The sequence below is a fragment of the Pelobates fuscus genome, chromosome 7, assembly GCF_036172605.1.
Source record: "Pelobates fuscus isolate aPelFus1 chromosome 7, aPelFus1.pri, whole genome shotgun sequence".
In the NCBI taxonomy this organism is placed as follows: domain Eukaryota; kingdom Metazoa; phylum Chordata; class Amphibia; order Anura; family Pelobatidae; genus Pelobates; species Pelobates fuscus.
The window spans coordinates 63,429,314-63,449,976 of record NC_086323.1 but is presented as its reverse complement, the minus strand read 5'-3'; the positions used below and the strand labels follow the sequence as shown (position 1 = coordinate 63,449,976).

The following is a 20,663-nucleotide window of genomic DNA, read 5'->3' as shown; positions in this document are numbered from 1 at the left end:
TCAGCTGTTATAGCTCTGTTATAGCTCGTATAAATGTGAGTGGATTATATATAGCTGTACTCACCACCGCCAAAAATATTTTAATTACTGTATTGCACTATTGTTTTTTATTCTGTTTTATTCCGAGGTTCGGTTTCTTCTGGATATACTTGAGAACATATGTATGTATATTTTGCACATATAAAATACTAGGCGCGGGATACACCAAGCTTAATTATGCATTAAATCAGTGTACAGGCAGTGAAAGACCGCACGGTCCAAATAACATGGGAAAACTGTGCCAAAAGTGGCTACCATACAATGCCTAATTATTACTATTGTCTGGATATACTTGAGAACATATGTATGTATATTTTGCACATATAAAATACTAGGCGCGGGATACACCTTTCTTTTTTCTGTACATTATCCACAAGGTTTGGGAATCCTTGTTTGTATACTGCTGCCTGTCCATTATTAACTATAGTGAGCGCCTATTATTCTATCTTTTTCATAATTAAGCTTATTTGACTAAACAGTAATAACCTAGAGCTGAGCAAGGCAAGCTAGCCAAGTAAAGTATTGTACTGTGTGACAGAAGTGGAAACATTATCGCGGCTGTGTGTTCTACCCTGTTCTCCTGCTGGTGTTGTGATTCTACAGCTTAGACTATAACAGGAATGTGGTGTGTATATCTCCCGCAACGGGTCGGGACAGTTAGTGTGTTAAGATACAAAGAAGAGAAAAGGGGGGAAAAAGGGGGGGGGGGGGAAATTGCCCCCGCGAATGAGGGGAGGACTGTGGGATAGGGCCCATCGTGAATGTCCATAGCAGAGTCCCCTTGTGGACTCCAGGGTGCTTGGTCCAAGCACGTACAGCCAGGTTATGCATATGTAAAATAAATAAATAAAAAAAGGGGGTGGGGGGGGGAGAAGAGGGTTGGTTACTGGAAGATGGCTTTCTGCCCTAGGTAAAGGTTATCTCTGCATAAGAATGTATCTATATTCCTGACTGCCATAGGTGAAGGATATCACTGCGTGCAAATGTATCATCCTGCCCCCGTTCTCAGAGGAGATTAAGGATTGGTGTAAAGCTTCTGTAGGGCCAAACCTAGTGCATCAACAGTTGGACCCCGGGGTTGCCAACTTCATTACTGCCACCCGACTCCAGGTAAAGCCCCCCACCATGAGCTTCTTGGTACAGCGGGCACTCGAGGGTCCCCCCAGTCTATGTGATCCCCTTCTCCTAGAGTCCACTGGCTGGGCAGCCTCTGCACCCCCACTGTCCCGGTAGGTCAAACAGGGCACCCCTGTCAGCTCTGTCGCCGGCCACTGCAGGCCCCCACAGTCCAGCCCGGCCGGACTCGCAGCAACAGGGAGCAACACCCTCCAGGTCTCCGGATCGCCTAGGGATATGGGTCGCTGTTGTCCACCCCGAGACAGCCTGGTCTTCGAGTTGCCATAACTTGTCGGCCGTCCCTCTGAGGCACATGTGTGGTGCGTAAGCAGACTCCTGGGTAAGTGTGTTGAGTTGTCTTATCTGTTCCCTGGCAGGGCAAGTAGAGAGCTTCCACAGTGTGGATGCTGCTTCCTATGCAGTGACTTGGCACATATGATCAAAGCTGTATCCTGAGTCCAGCAAATGAAGGCTGGGGGCCATTAGCTCGTAAGTGGAAACTTGTAACTTAAAACGTAAATCTGGGAAACAAGTGACCGGGGGCTGCAGCGTGATCTCTCCGGTTGCCTTTGCAAATTGGGGATGACGGTTACCTCCATATTGTGATGTCTCATGGGACACTAGCAGAGTGTTTCCAGCTTCAGCAGTAGGCTGCAGGCTCATGCCATCCAGTAGGCCTGAGGCTTCAGAATCCTCATGTTTGTGGGGTCTTCAGTCCCCAGACTGGATGGCATGAGCCTGCAGCCTACTGCTGAAGCTGGAAACACTCTGCTAGTGTCCCATGAGACATCACAAAATGGAGGTAACGGTCATCCCCAATTTGCATTTCTTTTTAATGCTTGTTTGTTCCCCTGTTAAAATATGCTATGTTGGGGGGCAGATGATCAGTTTGCGAGCGGTAAATTAGCGTTTATTCAGGCTCAGGATCAGCGCTGCATGAGATGGCTTCCTTTCAGCTCGACAGTCCTGCCCTGCCCCCTGGCAATTGCCTTTCATCTCGAGGAGGCCATTACCTCAGACTCACAAAAAACGTTATTCTTGAAAGTCTTGCAGACCTACAAAAGCATGCAGATGTTTAAAAATGTTCACATCATTTTAGAAGTCAACCTCTTTAACCCCTTAAGGACCAAACTTCTGGAATAAAAGGGAATCATGACATGTCAGACATGTCATGTTTCCTTAAGGGGTTAAGCTGATGATTCCACATCTTTATTGTTCTGAATAGGACAGTGACTTTCAAAGACATATGGCATGTTTTATTTTTTTCTTATGTTGCTGCAGCATTCTAAAACATTTATATGGTATTTCTGCAAAAAAAGTTAACGTTGACACAATATTGGCTGTCTGGCTAACATGATTTAAACAATACAGTATTTTCAGACTCATTTTTCATTGCTAGTTTCCCAGTTTAACCCCTGAAGAATCATGGGTTAGATAAATTTGGACTTTATTTTTTTTTTTTATATAATTCTTTATTGTGGAAGGGTTGCTGCTAGTCAAGCTGTTAATGGTCATGGGAGCTATATGGAACGTACTAGCTATAACCACATGCGGCTAAGTCCCAGAATTTACCTGGAGGAACTACCCTGTAATGTAAGCAGACAGTAAGCCTATGCCCAAGACGAGGAAGCACATGGCAGGCAAGCGTGGAGTACTAGCGATGCCCCATGGGTGATATGGGGAGTTCCTCTTGTGCCATGCCAGATCATAGGCCTTCATCTTTGTTACCCTGACCCGGGGGCAAGAGTCCACCTCCACACGGGGAGAATAGCGGGCCAAGTTGGCTTGCCGCTTACCGTCACGGCCCGCTCTGTCTATGTGGATGCTGCCCTGGGATCCCGCCTGCAGTGGTCCTCACCCCGGACATGTTGATAGATGGATGAAGGTGAGCAGGGGAAGGAGTGCTCACTCCTCCCTTGGTCTGCATCCCTCCGGTTCTCCACTTGGGTTTGAGGTGATGAGATTGACCCCCTTGCCTCCAGGTCTTTCCAGAAGTGTTCAAAGTGGTTGTCTAACCTCTTCAGGAATCGATCCACTGCGCTTTAAATTGCCACTGCAGGCTGTGCGGGCTCAGAGATTCCAGTAGAGAGCACAGTTGCCATCTTGTTGAGGTGTGCTGAGTAAGGCACTTGTCGGGTGCTGCCACAGCGATGGTATAGGTAGTAAGCCGGGAGGGAGGAGGGGGATACAGGGCTTAGAGTGTCCACAAGAAAGAAAGCTCAAGCAACCCCCGACGGAGAGATCTGCCGCTTTCCACGCCAGGGAACCACCAGGCGTCAACAGGTTATAGGCTGCAGCTTCAGGCTTGCAAAGATTCTGGTGCCAGAATTCACACTGTAGGTGCTCTGGCTTATGCCAGATGAGGGTACCAACTGAAGGAGATTTAGTAGTGGGGTATTTCCACCTTTTAAATCACTGTTTAGTGAAGTTCAGTCAGGAGCTCAAATCGTCTGCGACCGTCCAGTATGGCCTCCCAGCCCCGCCCCCATTTGGACTTTATTTAAGGCACACTTTAAGTACACTAACATCTTGTGTTGCTTGCCTGGGTATTGCTGCAAGATTGCCTCCCTGTACTTGGTGCCTTACTGCAAAATGTGTTGCAGATCTAAGCATACAGTGAGGGCTGGATTTACCTTAAACCCACCCAAGCTTCAGGCAGAAGAGGAACGGCACTGCCGGTGGGGAGATCAAAGATCTCCCTAACAGGCCAGCCCGTTCTCCTGCAGTGGGGCCAAACGCACTTGGAGATCTTCTTACCGGCCCTGATCTATTGCATCAGAGCGTTGTCGCGGGTTATTTATGTGCATAATAAATCAGATTAATTTTATGAAACCCACTTCTCTGCACCTTTACTTCGCGGTTTCCCGTGTTTTCAGTGCTTATATACAATGCTGGGTCCTTAGCAGGTCATCTTACATTTCTCGGGAAAACTCCATAAACTGTGTATCCTGGTTGGAGAGTGGTCTTCATTCTAGAGAACATAATCTTATATCTGGGCATTGTTACTTTGCGCCAAATCTGGGCTTTCTGTACCATAAGCAAAGGAAGCTCCCATACACACATGTTTCTTGGACAGTTTTACATTAAAAATGTTTTGTATCTATTCACCTATTTACACATTGTATGTATGTGATTGTACGTGTTCTTGAGTATTTTGTGATTAATATTATTTAGCATTAAGACTTTATATCCACTTTATGATAGTATTTCCCTTGTGATTAATATTATTTAATCTTAAGATGTTTCATAATTTAGATATTTTACTTTCACTGTATACACTTTATAATATTTATCGGTTTTATCTGCACTTATCATTTGGTGGATATTATACTTTTTTTTTTATTATTGTTTACTACTATATTCTAAGGACTGGATACAGTAGATGCATATCAGTGCAACTCTCTTTGTTTCTGGTAACAGGGATCAGTATATTTTTTCTAAGTTTTTTGGGGTCAAGTGCAGCACTAAGGCAAGTATATAATATATTAAAGAGATACAGATCCATATACATAGGTATGGCTGTTAGGGAGCATATTTGCAGCTTCAGGCGGTATATATCATTATGCTGGTTGCATTATTAACACATATCCTCTTGTTTTTCCTAGGTTGGAATAACTTTGTTCACGGTTTCCCACAGAAAGTCCCTGTGGAAACACCACGAGGTAAAGTAAACAGTGCTTGTATTCTTTTCTGATGGGAAACCACGATTTATTGAATTTGTTTCTGAAGCAGAATTGTCCTTTTGCAATAATTCTTTCTTCACATAGGTAAAGGTTGTTTTCTCAAGTTATATAGGTTGGACCCTCTTATTGAAGAGACACAATATTCACCAGAACAACTGCAGCTTATTGTATTTGTTCTGGGGAGTAAATTAATTTGCTTCAGGCTTTTTGTAGTAAACACTGTCTTTTCAGAGAAAATGCAGTATTTGCATTTCAGCCTAGTGATAACTCCACTGGCCACTCCTCAGATGACTGCTAGAGGTGCTTCCTGGGGCAGTCATGCCTAGTATGCATCATAACATCCAGTGTCTCCACCCTCTGCATTGATTCAATTAATCTCTATGAGGAGATGCTGCTTGGCCAGGGCCGTGTTTGAATCATGCGGACTCTGCCTCCTTGATAGTCTCAGCCAATCCTATGGGGAAGCATTGTGATTGTCTCAGACCACCACTTCTGATTATGTCAGTAGGCAGATCAGAGGCAGAGGCAGCAGCTGTAGACTTGAATACAAGTAAGGTTTGACTATATTTAGGGAGGCAAGGGGAGGCCAGGTGGGCTAGATGGTGGTTTTACCACTATAGGGTCAGGAATACATGTTTGTGTTTCTGACCTTATAGTGTTCCTTTAATTGCCAGAACCTTTTAGCTTGTGTCATAGATTGGTGCAATAAACTACATATTGATTTAAGTGAGCCACTGTGTATGTATTTTATTTTATTGAGGACCACCTCTAGAGTGCAAATCCTGATATCAAACCTTTTATTGAAGCATGGTTATGGGGTGCAGATATTATGGGCCTGTACTGCTTGTTCATTTAATTAAAGAATTAAGTTATACTTGTCTTCTTATGAGGCAGAGAAGGGTGATTACCTTGAGCTCTTCACATGTCTAGTGAAACAAGAAGACAATGAAGGGAAACACTCAGAATACATGTTTTCTAAGAGTGGCTTATAACTCCAGCCTTTGTAAGGATGCTTTAAAATGACCTATCTCGGCAAGCAAATATTGGGATTCAGTTCCACCAAAGACCATATCGTGTTAAGACCACTACAAAGCTAGAGTACCACAATTTCAGTGGGTCTTACACGAATTCCAATGTGGGAGACTTAAATCCTGCTGGTGCTAAATTAACTAAATTGTATGTAATTAACTTGTTATAAGAGCATTGTGATATATATAATTCAAAATTATTGTGATAAAGGGCAGGACGCTCAACCCTTTTTCTACGTATGTTTGGAGTCCAGACCAGAATACTTCTGGATTCAGAAACTCGCTTTGCTCCCAGCTTCAAATGCTTCTTTGTAGGTGCCTGCAAAAAAGTATAAGTTTGAGGAGGTTTTGGATAGCATTGTCACTTAATAATCTTCATTTTATATAGAGCAGGTATATGGCATACATTGTGAGTATGTACATCAAAGCACGATCACTTGAATTGATTAGTTTTAACTATTTCTGTATTTCTGTATTAATTTTGCATTCTATAAATTCACAATGCTCTCATAACAGATTAATCAAATACACTTTAGTACATTTAGCACTAGCACTGTTAAATTTGCCTCCGTCATTAAAATTAATGTAGGATCCACTAATATTGGGGTTCTGTGGTGTAGTGCTGGGCTTAACACAGTATGACCATATGTGAAACTGAATACCCATGTTTGTTTGCTCAGAGATGATTTTAAATAGCCTTGTAAAATGTAAACCTGTGTTTGATTGTGTATGTGTGCTGTTCCTTAATCTGTATTTCTTCTTCTGATATGTCAGCCTTGTCCAGGCTATTCATGCAACTGCATGGAAGAGTAACTAGGAAGGTTCTCCCTCTATTCTCCCCAAAAAGAGTTGTGCCTCAGTTGATTAGACCTGATTACAATATAGATAATCATCAGTCTATAAGGGGAGACATTGGCTATCATTGGCCAAACCTATAGAAGGCTGTAGTCTCAATTGCTAGATTATGTAAGAGAAATAAAGATTGTGATTGAATATAACTCCCCCCCCCCCCCCCAAAAAAAGTTTGCATTCTTGAAAATCTGTTCTTTTAAACCAGTGATGGGAAACCTTTGGCCCTCCAGATGTTGTGGACTACATCTCCCTCAATGCTTTTCCAGCGTTACGGTTGTAAGAGCATTATGGGAGATGTAGTCCAAAACATCTGGAGGGCCAAAGGTTCCCCAACCCTGTTTTAAACCCATCATCTGCTGCCTGAGATGGGAACCAAAAGCTTGTGAAATTGCCTTGTTTTTTTTTTTACCATTACTCATAATGTTTTACTTCATCTTGCAGTACTACCTTCACATGGATGGCAGAGGGAACTATGATTTCAAGCAGATCACTGATGACACCATTGAATTTGGATCTTAAGTGTCTTCTGCTCATGATTATGAAAAAATACAGAGAAAATCAAATTAACTCATGGAAGAAAAAACTTTAAAACGGTTTTATTCTTTTTTTTTTTAGAGAGAGATTACTGCATAATTCTAAACAATCCGTGTCTAATATAGAATACTGATAACTGTGCATTCATCAACTAAGTTATTAACACTAAGAATACAATGAAATGGCAAATCCGGTGCTTGCATTTTTGGATCTGGTTAGTGAATCCGAAATCAACTCCTGTGATTTACCTAGCCAGTAGAAGAGGGGTTTATCCGGTTTTCATAAGGTTTGGATATGAAATGTCTCCTCAGTTGTCATAAATTAAGATAAGGTACCAAGGTATTGTGCTACCTTTTTTTGTTGTTCCTATCTGGCATGGGCTGCCTTTTAAAAGAGGACTTTTTTTTATTTTTTACTATGTTTTTTTTTTTAAAGAAATTCATCCAAGCCTTTGACATGGCGCCCATTATAATGTTATTTAAACATGCGTAGCATAACTTCCTCTTAAATTAATCTCAGGTTAACTTTTTATTTGAAGCCATTACCTGGTAATAGGGAGAAGAAAGAAAAACAAAAAAGATGACATGCACTAAATATCAAAAGTTGTGTTTAAATTCCGGTTTAAAGATTATGCGCAAAAATAAATGAATGTTAATTTGAGAAGATATCCGTAATGAGTTGGTCAGCGTGTAATATGTACACCACTATATACATCCCAGGGAATTGTAGCCCTTTAAACTCCACCAAACAGCCATGTGCTGGCTTGTTTTATCATGTTGAATATGCCAGTTGGACTGATTCTGTATATCGTTAATTTTATATAATGTTTGATTTACTCCTCCCAGATACAGATTTCAATGTACTTTCCATGTGATTTTGAATAACCTATTAACTTAATAAGTAGTTGGATGAATTTTTACACTGTTAAAAGGAGCGTGCTCCATAAGGTAGTGAACCATTTATTGTAGATATGTCTTCTGCGGCAGGGTGGGCTGAATGGATATATTGTAACATAGAAATGTGCTTCTTGAAAGCATGCACTGAGTATGCAATAAATGGGGTCTATATAAATCCTCTTCCATGCTTTGTACATTTATTTGTTTATTATGTAACTTACTAGAATACTATTTTGTGTATCTTGACAAATATCAGGTTATTGGCATTCATATCACACAGGTATCTTTATTGCCTTTTTGAACCTACTAAACTCTGCAGATGATGGACTGAACCAGTCAATTTGGTGATTCCACCTTTCACATTAAACCCTTCAGCACCAGGATCATTTAAATTAAAAAACTTGGCACGCTATTTAGAAACATAGAAACATAGAATGTGACGGCAGATAAGAACCATTCGGCCCATCTAGTCTGCCCAGTTTTCTAAATACTTTCATTAGTCCCTGGCATTATCTTATAGTTAGGATAGCCTTATGCCTATCCCACGCATGCTTAAACTCCTTTACTGTGTTAACCTCTACCACTTCAGCTGGAAGGCTATTCCATGCATCCACTACCCTCTCAGTAAAGTAATACTTCCTGATATTATTTTTAAACCTTTGTCCTTCTAATTTTAGACTATGTCCTCTGGTTGTGGTAGTTTTTCTTCTTTTAAATATAGTCTCCTCTTTTACTGTGTTGATTCCCTTTATGTATTTAAATGTTTCTATCATATCCCCCCTGTCTCGTCTTTCCACCAAGCTATACATGTTAAGATCCTTTAACCTTTCCTGGTAAGTTTTATCCTGCAATCCATGAACCAGTTTAGTAGCCCTTCTTTGAACTCTCTCTAAGGTATCAATATCCTTCTGAAGATATGGTCTCCAGTACTGTGTACAGTACTCCAAGTGAGGTCTCACCAGTGTTCTGTGCAATGGCATGAGCACTTCCCTCTTTCTACTGCTAATACCTCTCCCTATACAACCAAGCATTCTGCTAGCATTTCCTGCTGCTCTATTACATTGTCTGCCTACCTTTAAGTCCTCAGAAATAATCACCCCTAAATCCCTTTCCTCAGATGTTGAGGTTAGGACTCTATCAAATATTCTGTACTCTGCCCTTGGGTTTTTACGTCCAAGATGCATTATCTTGCACTTATCCACATTAAATGTCAGTTGCCACAACTCTGACCATTTTTCTAGTTTACCTAAATCATTTGCCATTTGGCTTATCCCTCCTGGAACATCAACCCTGTTACATATCTTAGTATCATCCGCAAAAAGACACACCTTACCATCAAGACCTTCTGCAATATCACTAATAAAAATATTAAAGAGAATGGGTCCAAGTACAGATCCCTGAGGTACCCCACTGGTGACAAGCCCAAGCTTCGAATATACTCCATTGACTACAACCCTCTGTTGCCTGTCACTCAGCCACTGCCTTACCCATTCAACAATATTGGAATCCAAACTCAAAGATTGCAGTTTATTGATAATCCTTCTATGTGCAACAGTGTCAAAAGCCTTACTGAAATCTAGGTAAGCAATGTCTACTGCACCACCCTGATCTATAATTTTAGTTACCCAATCAAAAAAATCAATAAGATTAGTTTGGCATGATCTCCCTGAAGTAAACCCATGTTGTCTCTGATCTTGAAATCCATGTGTTTTTAGATGTTCAACAATCCTATCCTTTAACATGGTTTCCATCACTTTCCCCACTACTGAAGTAAGGCTTACTGGCCTATATTTGCCCGACTCCTCCCTATTACCTTTCTTGTGAATGGGCACAACATTCGCTAACTTCCAATCTTCTGGGACTACTCCTGTTAACAATGATTGGTTAAATAAATCTGTTAATGGTTTTGCTAGTACACCACTAAGCTCTTTTAATAGCTTTGGGTGTATTCCATCAGGTCCCATTGACTTATTTGTCTTTACTTTTGACAGTTGAAATAGAACCTCTTCCTCTGTAAACTCACGTGTAATAAATTACTCATTTATCCTTTTTTTTAACAGAGGTCCCTTTCCTTCATTTTCAGCTGTAAATACCGAACAAAAATATTCATTGAGGCAGTCAGCTAGACCTTTATCCTCATCTACATACCTTCCTTCTTTTGTTTTTAATCTAACTAATCCTTGTTTTACTTTTCTTTTCTCATTTATGTATCTAAAAAAAGTTTTGTCCCCCTTTTTTACTGACTGTGCTATTTTCTCTTCTGTGTGTGATTTGGAAGCTCTTATAACTTGCTTCGCCTCTTTCTGCCTAATCTTATAGATCATTCTGTCTTCCTCACTCTGTTTTTTTTTTTTTTATAATTACTAAATGCTAACTTTTTGTTTTTTACTATTTTGGCCACATCTGCGGAGTACCACAGTGGTTTCTTGAATTTTTTGCTTTTACTGACAAGCCTAATGCAATTTTCTGTTGCCTTCAGTAGTGCAGCTTTTAAATAATCCCATTTATTTTGGACTCCATTTAAGTTGCTCCAGTCTGATAACGACTCCTTTACACATATTCTAATTTTAGAAAAGTCTGTTTTTCTAAAGTCTAAAACTTTTGTTTTTGTGTGGTGTGACTCAGTCACTGTTCTTATATTAAACCACACTGACTGATGATCACTGGATCCTAAACATTCACCTACAGTAATATCTGATACCAAATCTCCATTTGTTAACACTAAATCTAGTATGGCCTCTTTACGAGTTGGCTCCTCAACGACTTGTTTTAGAGACAATCCCAGTAGGGAGTTTAGAATTTGTGTGCTTCTGGCACAAGTAGCTATGTTTGTTTTCCAATTCACATCAGGAAGATTAAAGTCACCCATGGTGATAACTTCCCCCTTCATTGTCATTTTAGCTATTTCTTCAACTAGTAGATTATCTAACTCTTTAATTTGTCCTGGGGGCCTATAAATCACACCTACACGAACTACTGTGTGATTACCAAATTCTAACGTAACCCAAATGGACTCTATGTTCGTCTCACTAACCTTTATTAGGCTAGATTTTATGCTATCCTTCACATACAGGGCCACCCCTCCCCCTTTCTTGCCTTCCCTGTCTTTTCTATATAAAGAGTACCCTGGTATTGCTATGTTCCAGTCATTTTTTTCATTATACCATGTCTCAGTAACAGCGACTAAATCTACACTATCAGTTGCCATTATTGCCACAAGTTCATGGATTTTATTCCCTAAACTGCGAGCATTTGTAGACATGACTCTAAGCTTATCATTTTTTAACACACTTGCTACAGGCACCTTCTGTCCTTGTTTTGGGGGACAATTGGATTGATGTTTTATCACCCTTTTGCCCCCCCCCCCCCCCCCTACTAGTTTAAATACATCTTAGCAAAACCTCTGAACTGCTCACTGAGAACATTTGTTCCCTTTTGAGAAAGATGCAAACCATCTTTTTTGTACAGTTTATTTCCGTTCCAAACAGAGCTACCATGAGCAATAAAGCCAAATCCCTGCTCCCGACACCATTCACCAAGCCACAAGTTAAAGTCCCTAATACGCATCCGCCTGTCATTCTGAGTGTTATGCACAGGCAGAACTTCAGAGAATGACAGTGTGGAAGCAACCTGCCGTATATCATTGGCAAAAACACTAAAAACTTCCTTAACCTCTGAAACCTCATTGCAAGCCAAGTCATTTGTCCCTAAATGGACAAGTACATCCAATTCCCCTTCCTGCTTTGCTTGCTTAACAATATTACAGATACGTCTCCTGTCTCTGTGAGCAGTAGCTCCGGGAAGACACCTCACAAGACCACCATTGTCCATCTCCACACCTCTTATGATGGAATCCCCCAACAACAACTGCTTTCTATTAGGCCTCATCATAGTCTTCAAGCCTCTCTGCACAACACCACTGGCCTCAATGCCTCTCTCCACAACAGCACTAGCCTCAGTGCCTCTCTCCACAACACCTCTAGCCTCAGTGCCTCTCTGCACAACACCACTAGCCTCAGTGCCTCTCTGCACAACACCACTAGCCTCAGTGCCTCTCTGCACAACACCACTAGCCTCAGTGCCTCTCTGCACAACACCACTAGCCTCAGTGCCTCTCTGCACAACACCACTAGCCTCAGTGCCTCTCTGCACAACACCACTAGCCTCAGTGCCTCTCTGCACAACACCACTAGCCTCAGTGCCTCTCTGCACAACACCACTAGCCTCAGTGCCTGTCTCCATGACACCATTACACTCTGAAAGTGCAGAAAATGAATTATGTAGAACAACAGACTGTGCAATATGCCTTTTATCCACAACTCTAAGTCTACCAGATCCTACAGTAATCCATCTGCCATTCCTAGTATGTCTCTGTGGCAGTGGCTTTGCAGCAGTTCCAGCCTGAGTTTGTTTACCAGATAATTTACAAATCTCAGACTTCAAAAATACAATCTCCTGCCGCAAGATAGAGAACTGTCTACAGATTAGACAACAACTAAACCTCCAAAAAGTGGAACGCGAAACAAATGCATAGCAACTATTACACTGAACTAAGTCTGCCATTCCAATGAGGTGAATAATTTAAATCAAACGAATCTTAACTTTTTATTTATCCTCCTGAATACTTCAGATTACCTCCAGTTTATCTCCAGAATATCTCCAACCACAGACACTTAGAAGCAACACTCTCCAGAATATCTCCAACCACAGACACTTAGAAGCAACACTCTCCAGAATATCTCCAACCACAGACACTTAGAAGCAACACTCTCCAGAATATCTCCAACCACAGACACTTAGAAGCAACACTTAGAAGAAGCAACCAAGCTCTATTAGCCAAGCTAATGACAACAGCCCTTATATACTCCTAAAATCACCTCTCACTAGGAATGTTTAACACCTGGGTAGGCCTCTGCTTATTAGCAAACAATAGCTAATTTACACAGCAATCAATAGCAAGTAGCTACCTAATCCAATCAAATGCCTTATAATTACCAACAGGAAATCAAACCTTGTGCAATCAGTAACCTTTTCCTACAGATGAATCTTACCTGTAACAGTAAAAAATAAAACTCTTAGCACAACTCTTAGACAGTTGAAGCTTCTGTAAAACTCTCCAGAATATCTCCAACCACAGACACTTAGAAGCAACACTTAGAAGAAGCAACCAAGCTCTATTTATTTAAAACATCTAGCAGAATAATGTAGGATAAACCTGTAGCATCATGAATATATTGTTATCCAGGGAGAAGTACAACATTTACATTCTCCCCCCACCCCCCAATTATTACTTCATCCTTTAATGAAAAACTGGAGGGATGTTTTAGGCAAAGCTGTATTTTAGACAGGATACAAGGGGCAGTTTCCCAGGGCTCAAATCGGCTTTCCCTTTTGCTTGACACCCACAGCTATTATTTTCCTTTTTGTTGTCAGGCTGCTGGGTGCAGATAAAGAGTGTGGATTTGGCTCAAGCTGAAATGTATCTGGCGCATGGTGGTAGGGCAAAATAAGTTATTCAGATTACATCTTGTGGTGATCCTGCAATGGAGGTCAACTGGTTTGCAGACAATAGTTCAATACGGGGAAAGAACACACAAACCAGAATGTAAAAAAAAAAAGCCCTTCTGCTTATTTACCCAAAACAATTTCTGCACAGGATCAGTGAGGCAAAATCCGCAAACACAAACCATAAAACACACAGGTCCCAACAATCCAGGAGGAGAAACATTAAAGGTATATGTTGAAAACAGTGAAAACCAGGAACCAAACGTCACCACTCCTGTCAAATGTGGTTGTACAGGGGTCATTGAGGTACTAATGTTCTGTTACTTGGCTCCTATCTGTCACCTAATGCACTCTGTGTGACTTGGATATCCTGTACGATATAGCAGTCTTAAACTATCCTTATCATGAGTTGTTTAATTTAAATATCATGTGTACATTGTGCTAGCCTTAAAGCTGGTACATGTATAGTTGAAAGTTTTTATCAATTTGCATTGTTTTGACCCCCTCCGCCCCACTTAAAGGTACACCACTGCCCAAATAAGGAGAAAAAAAAGTCACTGGGTAGTAGTATATATATATACACCAAAAGAAAACATGCATGCATTTAACCCCTTAAGGACTGAGCCAAATGTACACGTTGTGAACAAAACAAAACGTAAACAAAACCTGGCTTTTGCGCTATATGTCTGTCCAACTGTAATTCACCTCTTTCATATTAAATGCACCCCCTCTTATTATATATAATTTTATTCAGGGGAAACAGGGCTTTCATTTAATATCAAATATTTAGCTATGAAACCTAATTTAATATGAAAAAAATGGGAGAAAATAAGACATTTTGTTATTTTTTTTTAGTTCTACATGTGTCATAATACTGTTTGCTTTTACTGCAATAAAATACACATTTGTATTCAGCAAAGTCTCACGTGTAAAACAGTACCCCCTATGTACAGGTTTTATGGTGTTTTGGGAAGTTACAGGGTCAAATATAGCATGTTACATTTGAAATTGAAATTCGCCAGATTTTTTTTTTGTTTTGATATAAATATATTATTATATTTTATATTATCACAATACAGTTAGAATGAAATAACACACATCTATATATTTAATTATTTTTTTAATTATTTTTGTAATTTTATTTTTTACCGTATTTACATATTCATTTTTTTATTATATATTTATATATAACAATATATATATATTTAGTATCAGTCTACGTGTAATTTGATATATATAATTATATAGTAAAATACACCTAGACAGTGTATGTTTGTGTGTGTGTATGTATATGTGTATATATATATATATATATATATATATATATATATATATATATGATCTAAGTATATTATTTTTATTTATTTTTTTTACACTTATTTTAGTACCCCTGCTGGCAATGCCTGAGCCAGCTAACCCGGCCCTGTGATTGTGAGGTCCTCGCAAGGACCTCACTCTCACATGGCCGGGCAGGCCCCCAGGAGGAAGGACGTGCCGCGGGGGGCTCCCTGGGAGTCCCCCCAACCGCGATGTAAGTAACAAAAAAACGGAGGGCGTACTATTACGCCCGGCGGCGTTTAGAGCCGCTTAAAATAGGGCGTAATAGTATGCCCTCTGGTCTTAAAGGGTTAAATATGCATATTTTTTTTGTTATTGTGCGATACTTAAAAACATAACAAAGACTTCTTCCCTAGCCCAGACTTTCTGTGGCTGTCCAATCACAGACTTCCAAATGCAGCCTAATGAGATGTTTTTGCAAAGCATGTGCTCTGGGCAATTTGTCTGCCTCTTTAGTTTATCTCCAGATGGCAATAGGAACAGTTGCCTGATTAACAGCAAAGGGGTGTAGCAAGGTTAATTTATAAAAGTGCCAATTGTTATTGAGAAATATATATATATTTATTACACACTCTTCACACACAAAGCACTTAAGGGAGCTGAAGTGCTTTAGGGGTCTGCAATGTCCATTTAACCACTATTCAACTGTGCATGCCTTTGCCTCATAGCCCAAGTAACACATGCATCCTCAGAATTGTGGACTACCACATGTTTGATTAGGACAGTAGCCGCAGTTGCAGCCATCACCTTTCTTTTCTAAGACACCATTTTGAGTGAAGGAGAACTCTTCAAGTGTGTGAATCTATGTGTTTGTGGCAGGAATTGCCAACACAATGTGTTATTAAATGTATACAGTGGGACCTCGGTTTACGAATTTAATGCGTTCTCAGGGACGTTTCTTATAGCGAAAAATTTGTCAACCGAAACGAGGTTTCCCATAGGAATGCATTGAAAAACAATCCGTTCTGGAGCTCAGAAAAAAGTCAAAATTAACTGGCATGGAAACCAACCCACAATGCAGAACACACAATAAAAGGCATGCAAACAACGAAGCTCAACTCCCTACCTTTCCACTGCTTGAGAAATGCACCAAAAAGTCCCAAAACAACTGCAAACAATTTCCAGAATGGCTCCAAAACTCGATGCAAAAACCGCTCCAACACCTCCACACACGACGCCACATGCTATCCACAGGCTCTAGCATGCAGGGAGCTGTGCTATAAACCTCCCAGGTGCAATGCATCCTGGGGAAACTTGCTTTGTATTGCGAAAAATTTTTGTAAACCGAGGCATTATTTTGAATGGATTTTAATTTGTTAACCGAGGCGTTTGTAAACCGAGGTCCCACTGTACTTGAAGGTAAACATAATTGTCAATGGGAGTACCATTACTGTGGGAAAGGCAATGGTGTTGCAGTAAGCAATTTGCTTTGCTTGGGGCCTGGTGAATAGGATACCTAATCCTGCTAAACGGCCCAGTTTTGTATTGTACTCGGTGGTTAAGAAGCGGGATAGAACAACATAGTTGACATAATCTGGAGCAATATAATCACTTATGATGGGTACCCAAAGCTGCCTTGGGAGGGAATCGCTTGTTTTAGCTTAAGTTTAAATATCTCCTAAGTTAGAAAGTATTGTTATTATTGCTATTTGTTTTTTGTTTTGCTAAGTGTTTTTTTTTTTTTTTTTTTCTTCCTCTTCTAATCTAAATTTAAATGACTGACAATTTAATGTAGTGATACATGCTTCAACTATACTTGTATTTTCAGTTCTCCCGAATGGTTCTGGTTTGGGTTTTAATTTCACGTTTATGAAGAGTTTCTGTCGAAAATGCTTATTTGATTAGAAAAATGTCAGATCCATCCCAAAATTGCCAGGGAAGCCTTAAAATGGAGGGGAAATTCAAAGTTGGGGTTAATTGGGAATGGCTAATATCAGTAGCTATCACAAAAAATATTTTGAAATGGCCCAGCTATTCTGCTCTTCAGTTGACTATGGATTCTTCTAAAGTTAAGTTCTGAAATTTAAAAGGACACATAATTAGTCGAAATTCTCCCGAATTTCAATTCAGACCAAACCAAATGTCCAAGTCTAGTTCAACACATCAGTCTCAAAACTCTTTAAATTTTGCTGTCACCACAATATTGTTTCTAAATACCTTATGCCTGCATGGGAATTCTTGTTTATTGAGTAGAAGCAGCTCATTTAATAATAGGCGATTTCATTTTGGAATATCATCCCTTAATCCATATTATTACTGCGTAGACTGTCGTGTTCTAATAATGTAATACAAAAGCTGCATGATGCTGTTTTCAATTAATCTATTTTGTATCTATAGGTCCTATCTGTTTCCTCCGTGGGAATCGAAACATAGAATAAACATTCTCAACAGAAATGTTATTTGAGATATTTCTCCTAATAACAAAAACAAAGAAAGAGAGAGAGAGAGAGAGAAACAAGTTTTGAGCATATTTTAATGTGGATTGGGCGAATACTGGGAGGCATACATAACGTTGAAATGTTGTATGTTAATCTATAGTGATGTCGCGAACATAAAATTTTCCGTTCGCAAACGCGAACTTCCGCAAATTTTTAGCAAACGGGTGAACCCGGCAAACCGCCATAGACTTCAATTGGCAGGCGAATTTTAAAACCCACAGGGACTCTTTCTGTCCACAATAGTGATGGAAAAGTTGTTTCAAGGGGACTAACACCTGGACTGTGGCATGCCGGAGGGGGATCCATGGCAAAACTCCCATGGAAAATTACATAGTTGATGCAGAATCTGGTTTTAATCCATAAAGGGCATAAATCACCTAACATTCCTAAATTGTTTGGAATAACGTGCTTTAAAACATCAGGTATGATGTTGTATCGATCAGGTAGTGTAAGGGTTACGCCCGCTTCATAGTGACAGACCAAACTCCCCGTTTAACGCACCGCAAACAACCGCAAACAGTCCATTTGCACAACTGCAGACTCCCCATTTGCACAAGGTTGGATACCAAGCTAGCCATGTCCCGTTCCTTGTCCTCACTGATGTCATTGAAAGTCTCTTCCTCCACCCAGCCACGTACAACACCAAGGGTCCCCGAAAGGTGACAACAAGCCCCCTGTATTTTTTTTTTTTTTTTAAATGTACACTACTGTTACACCAGATATGAGTTGCACTGGTTTGACACTGTGCCCTGGCAGGCCCTGAAACGCACACGTGTGAAGGAAACTGACTGCTATTATATTACAGTCAAAAATGATTTTATTTTTTTTTTTAAATGCAAGCTGTTGTGCCCCCAAAATGTTTGTGTGTGGGGGTGCTGGAATTACGTGGGCCAATGGGAGCCTGAATCAACTTTTGGCTCCCACTGCTCCTTTAAGAGCGAGCTTGTGACTTGAGCCGTGCTCCTAGTGCCAGGCGGGCCACGTGACCGATCACTGCGGTCAGTGCACGCGGCTAAGTCAGAAGAGGAGATCAAGCTGCATGCGGCTCGTGTGGAGGCAGGAGTGATCCAGCCACGCGCGGCTCAAGCTTAGGAGCCAGGTCGGTCCCAGGATAAGGTAAATACAGCCACAACCACTTATCCCAATCACACCCCTTTCCTAACGTCCTATCCCATTAAGAGCATATTACCGCGTATTTAATAAAAAAAGACCCCCTACTTCATCCAGGTTACCGATCGATGGTTCGATATTCTGAGCCCTCTTTGATTTACTGTACACGACTATTCGATATTCCCACAAATTTTATATAGCATTTTATGTTTGTTTGAGACCACATTAAAAATATTGGATATCGCTAAAAATCATAATCACTATATACTTTCTCTACAAACCTCTAAAACGAACCAAACTACTCATCCATCCGCTATACCACGTTATCCCACCTAGAACCAGTGCCCAGTTAAAATACTTGACTCTTACTAACCCACACTCAGTCATGCCACACACATTTCACCAATACTCTCACTGAATCCCTCTGACTACGGCTAAATTCATCTTCTACATCAGAACACTACTCCTAAGATTGGGTTTTATCCATGTCTCGGGTCTTTCATTTAGAATAGGGGCAGCTTCGGTCTCCTTCAACACTGACACTCCAGTGCATATTATCAAAAGATTGGGCAGATGGAAATCCTCAGTCTACAACCGATATATTCCTCATCCCGAGAAAGAAATGAGGAAAGCTTTTAAAAGTTTGGCTTTGTAAATTTGATGCAATAAGTGTGTTTTTCTTTAATACCTTTTCACCCTCTTTGCATGAACCCGATTTACATGTATAACTAATATGTTTCTTAACATATATATTATTCACTCACTCACTCACTCTCTGGGCCGGCATAAGACATCATGCTGCCTAGGTCCAACGATAAATGATTATGGGGGATAATGTATAATAAACACAGGTTACTGGCTATGGGGGGGATAATGTGTAATAAACACAGGTTATTGGCTATGGGGGGGGGGGGGTGGTAATGTATAATAAACACAGGTTACTGGCTATGGTGGGGGGGTAATGTATAATAAACACAGGTTACTGGCTATGGGGGGGATAATGTATAATAAACACAGGTTACTGGCTATGGGAGGATAATGTATAATAAGCACAGGTTACTGGCTATGGGGGGGATAATGTATAATAAACACAGGTTACTGGCTATGGGGAGGATAATGTATAATAAACACAGGTTACTGGCTATGGGAGGGATAACATATAATAAACACAGGTTACTGGCTATGGGAGGATAATGTATAATAAACACAGGTTACTGGCTATGGGGGGGATAATGTATAATAAACACAGGTTACTGGCTATGGGAGGGATAATGTATAATAAACACAGGTTACTGGCTATGGGGGGATACTGTATAATAAACACAGGTTACAGGCTATGGGAGGGATAATGTATAATAAACTCAGGTTACTGGCTATGGGGGGGATAATGTATAATAAACACAGGTTACTGGCTATGGGAGGGATTACGTATAAGAAACACAGGTTACTGGCTATGGGAGGATAATGTATAATAAGCACAGGTTACTGGCTATGGGGGGATAATGTATAATAAACACAGGTTACTGGCTATGGGGAGGATAATGTATAATAAACACAGGTTACTGGCTATGGGAGGGATAACGTATAATAAACACAGGTTACTGGCTATGGGAGGATAATGTATAATAAACACAGGTTACTGGCTATGGGGGGGGGATAATGTATAATAAACACAGGTTACTGGCTATGGGAGGGATAATGTATAATAAACACAGGTTACTGGCTATGGGGGGGATACTGTATAATAAACACAGGTTACAGGCTATGGGAGGTATAATGTATAATAAACTCAGGTTACTGGCTATGGGGGGATAATGTATAATAAACACAGGTTACTGGCTATGAGAGGGATAATGTATAATAAACACAGGTTACTGGCTATGGGAGGGATAATGTATAATAAACACAGGTTACTGGCTATGGAGGGGGGATAGTGTATAATAAACACAGGTTACTGGCTATGGGAGGATAATGTATAATAAACACAGGTTACTGGCTATGGGGGGATAATGTATAATAAACACAGGTTACTGGCTATGGGGAGGATAATGTATAATAAACACAGGTTACTGGCTATGGGGGGATAATGTATAATAAACACAGGTTACTGGTTGTGGGGGGATA

General features: G+C 40.4%; 1 protein-coding gene across 2 annotated transcripts in view; it reads left to right on the top strand.

Annotated features, from left to right (window-relative positions):
• Positions 1-8,328, top strand: part of ABCD3 (ATP binding cassette subfamily D member 3) — a 76,613-nt gene extending 68,285 nt beyond the window's left edge. For both annotated transcript variants that reach the window (XM_063428347.1, XM_063428348.1), the window contains exons 22-23: positions 4,761-4,817; positions 7,160-8,328. In XM_063428347.1, coding sequence (XP_063284417.1) covers positions 4,761-4,817; positions 7,160-7,237 — 135 coding nt within the window. In that variant the 3' untranslated portion in view covers positions 7,238-8,328. The remainder of the gene's footprint in view (positions 1-4,760; positions 4,818-7,159) is intronic.
• Positions 8,329-20,663: the final 12,335 nt, after the last annotated feature.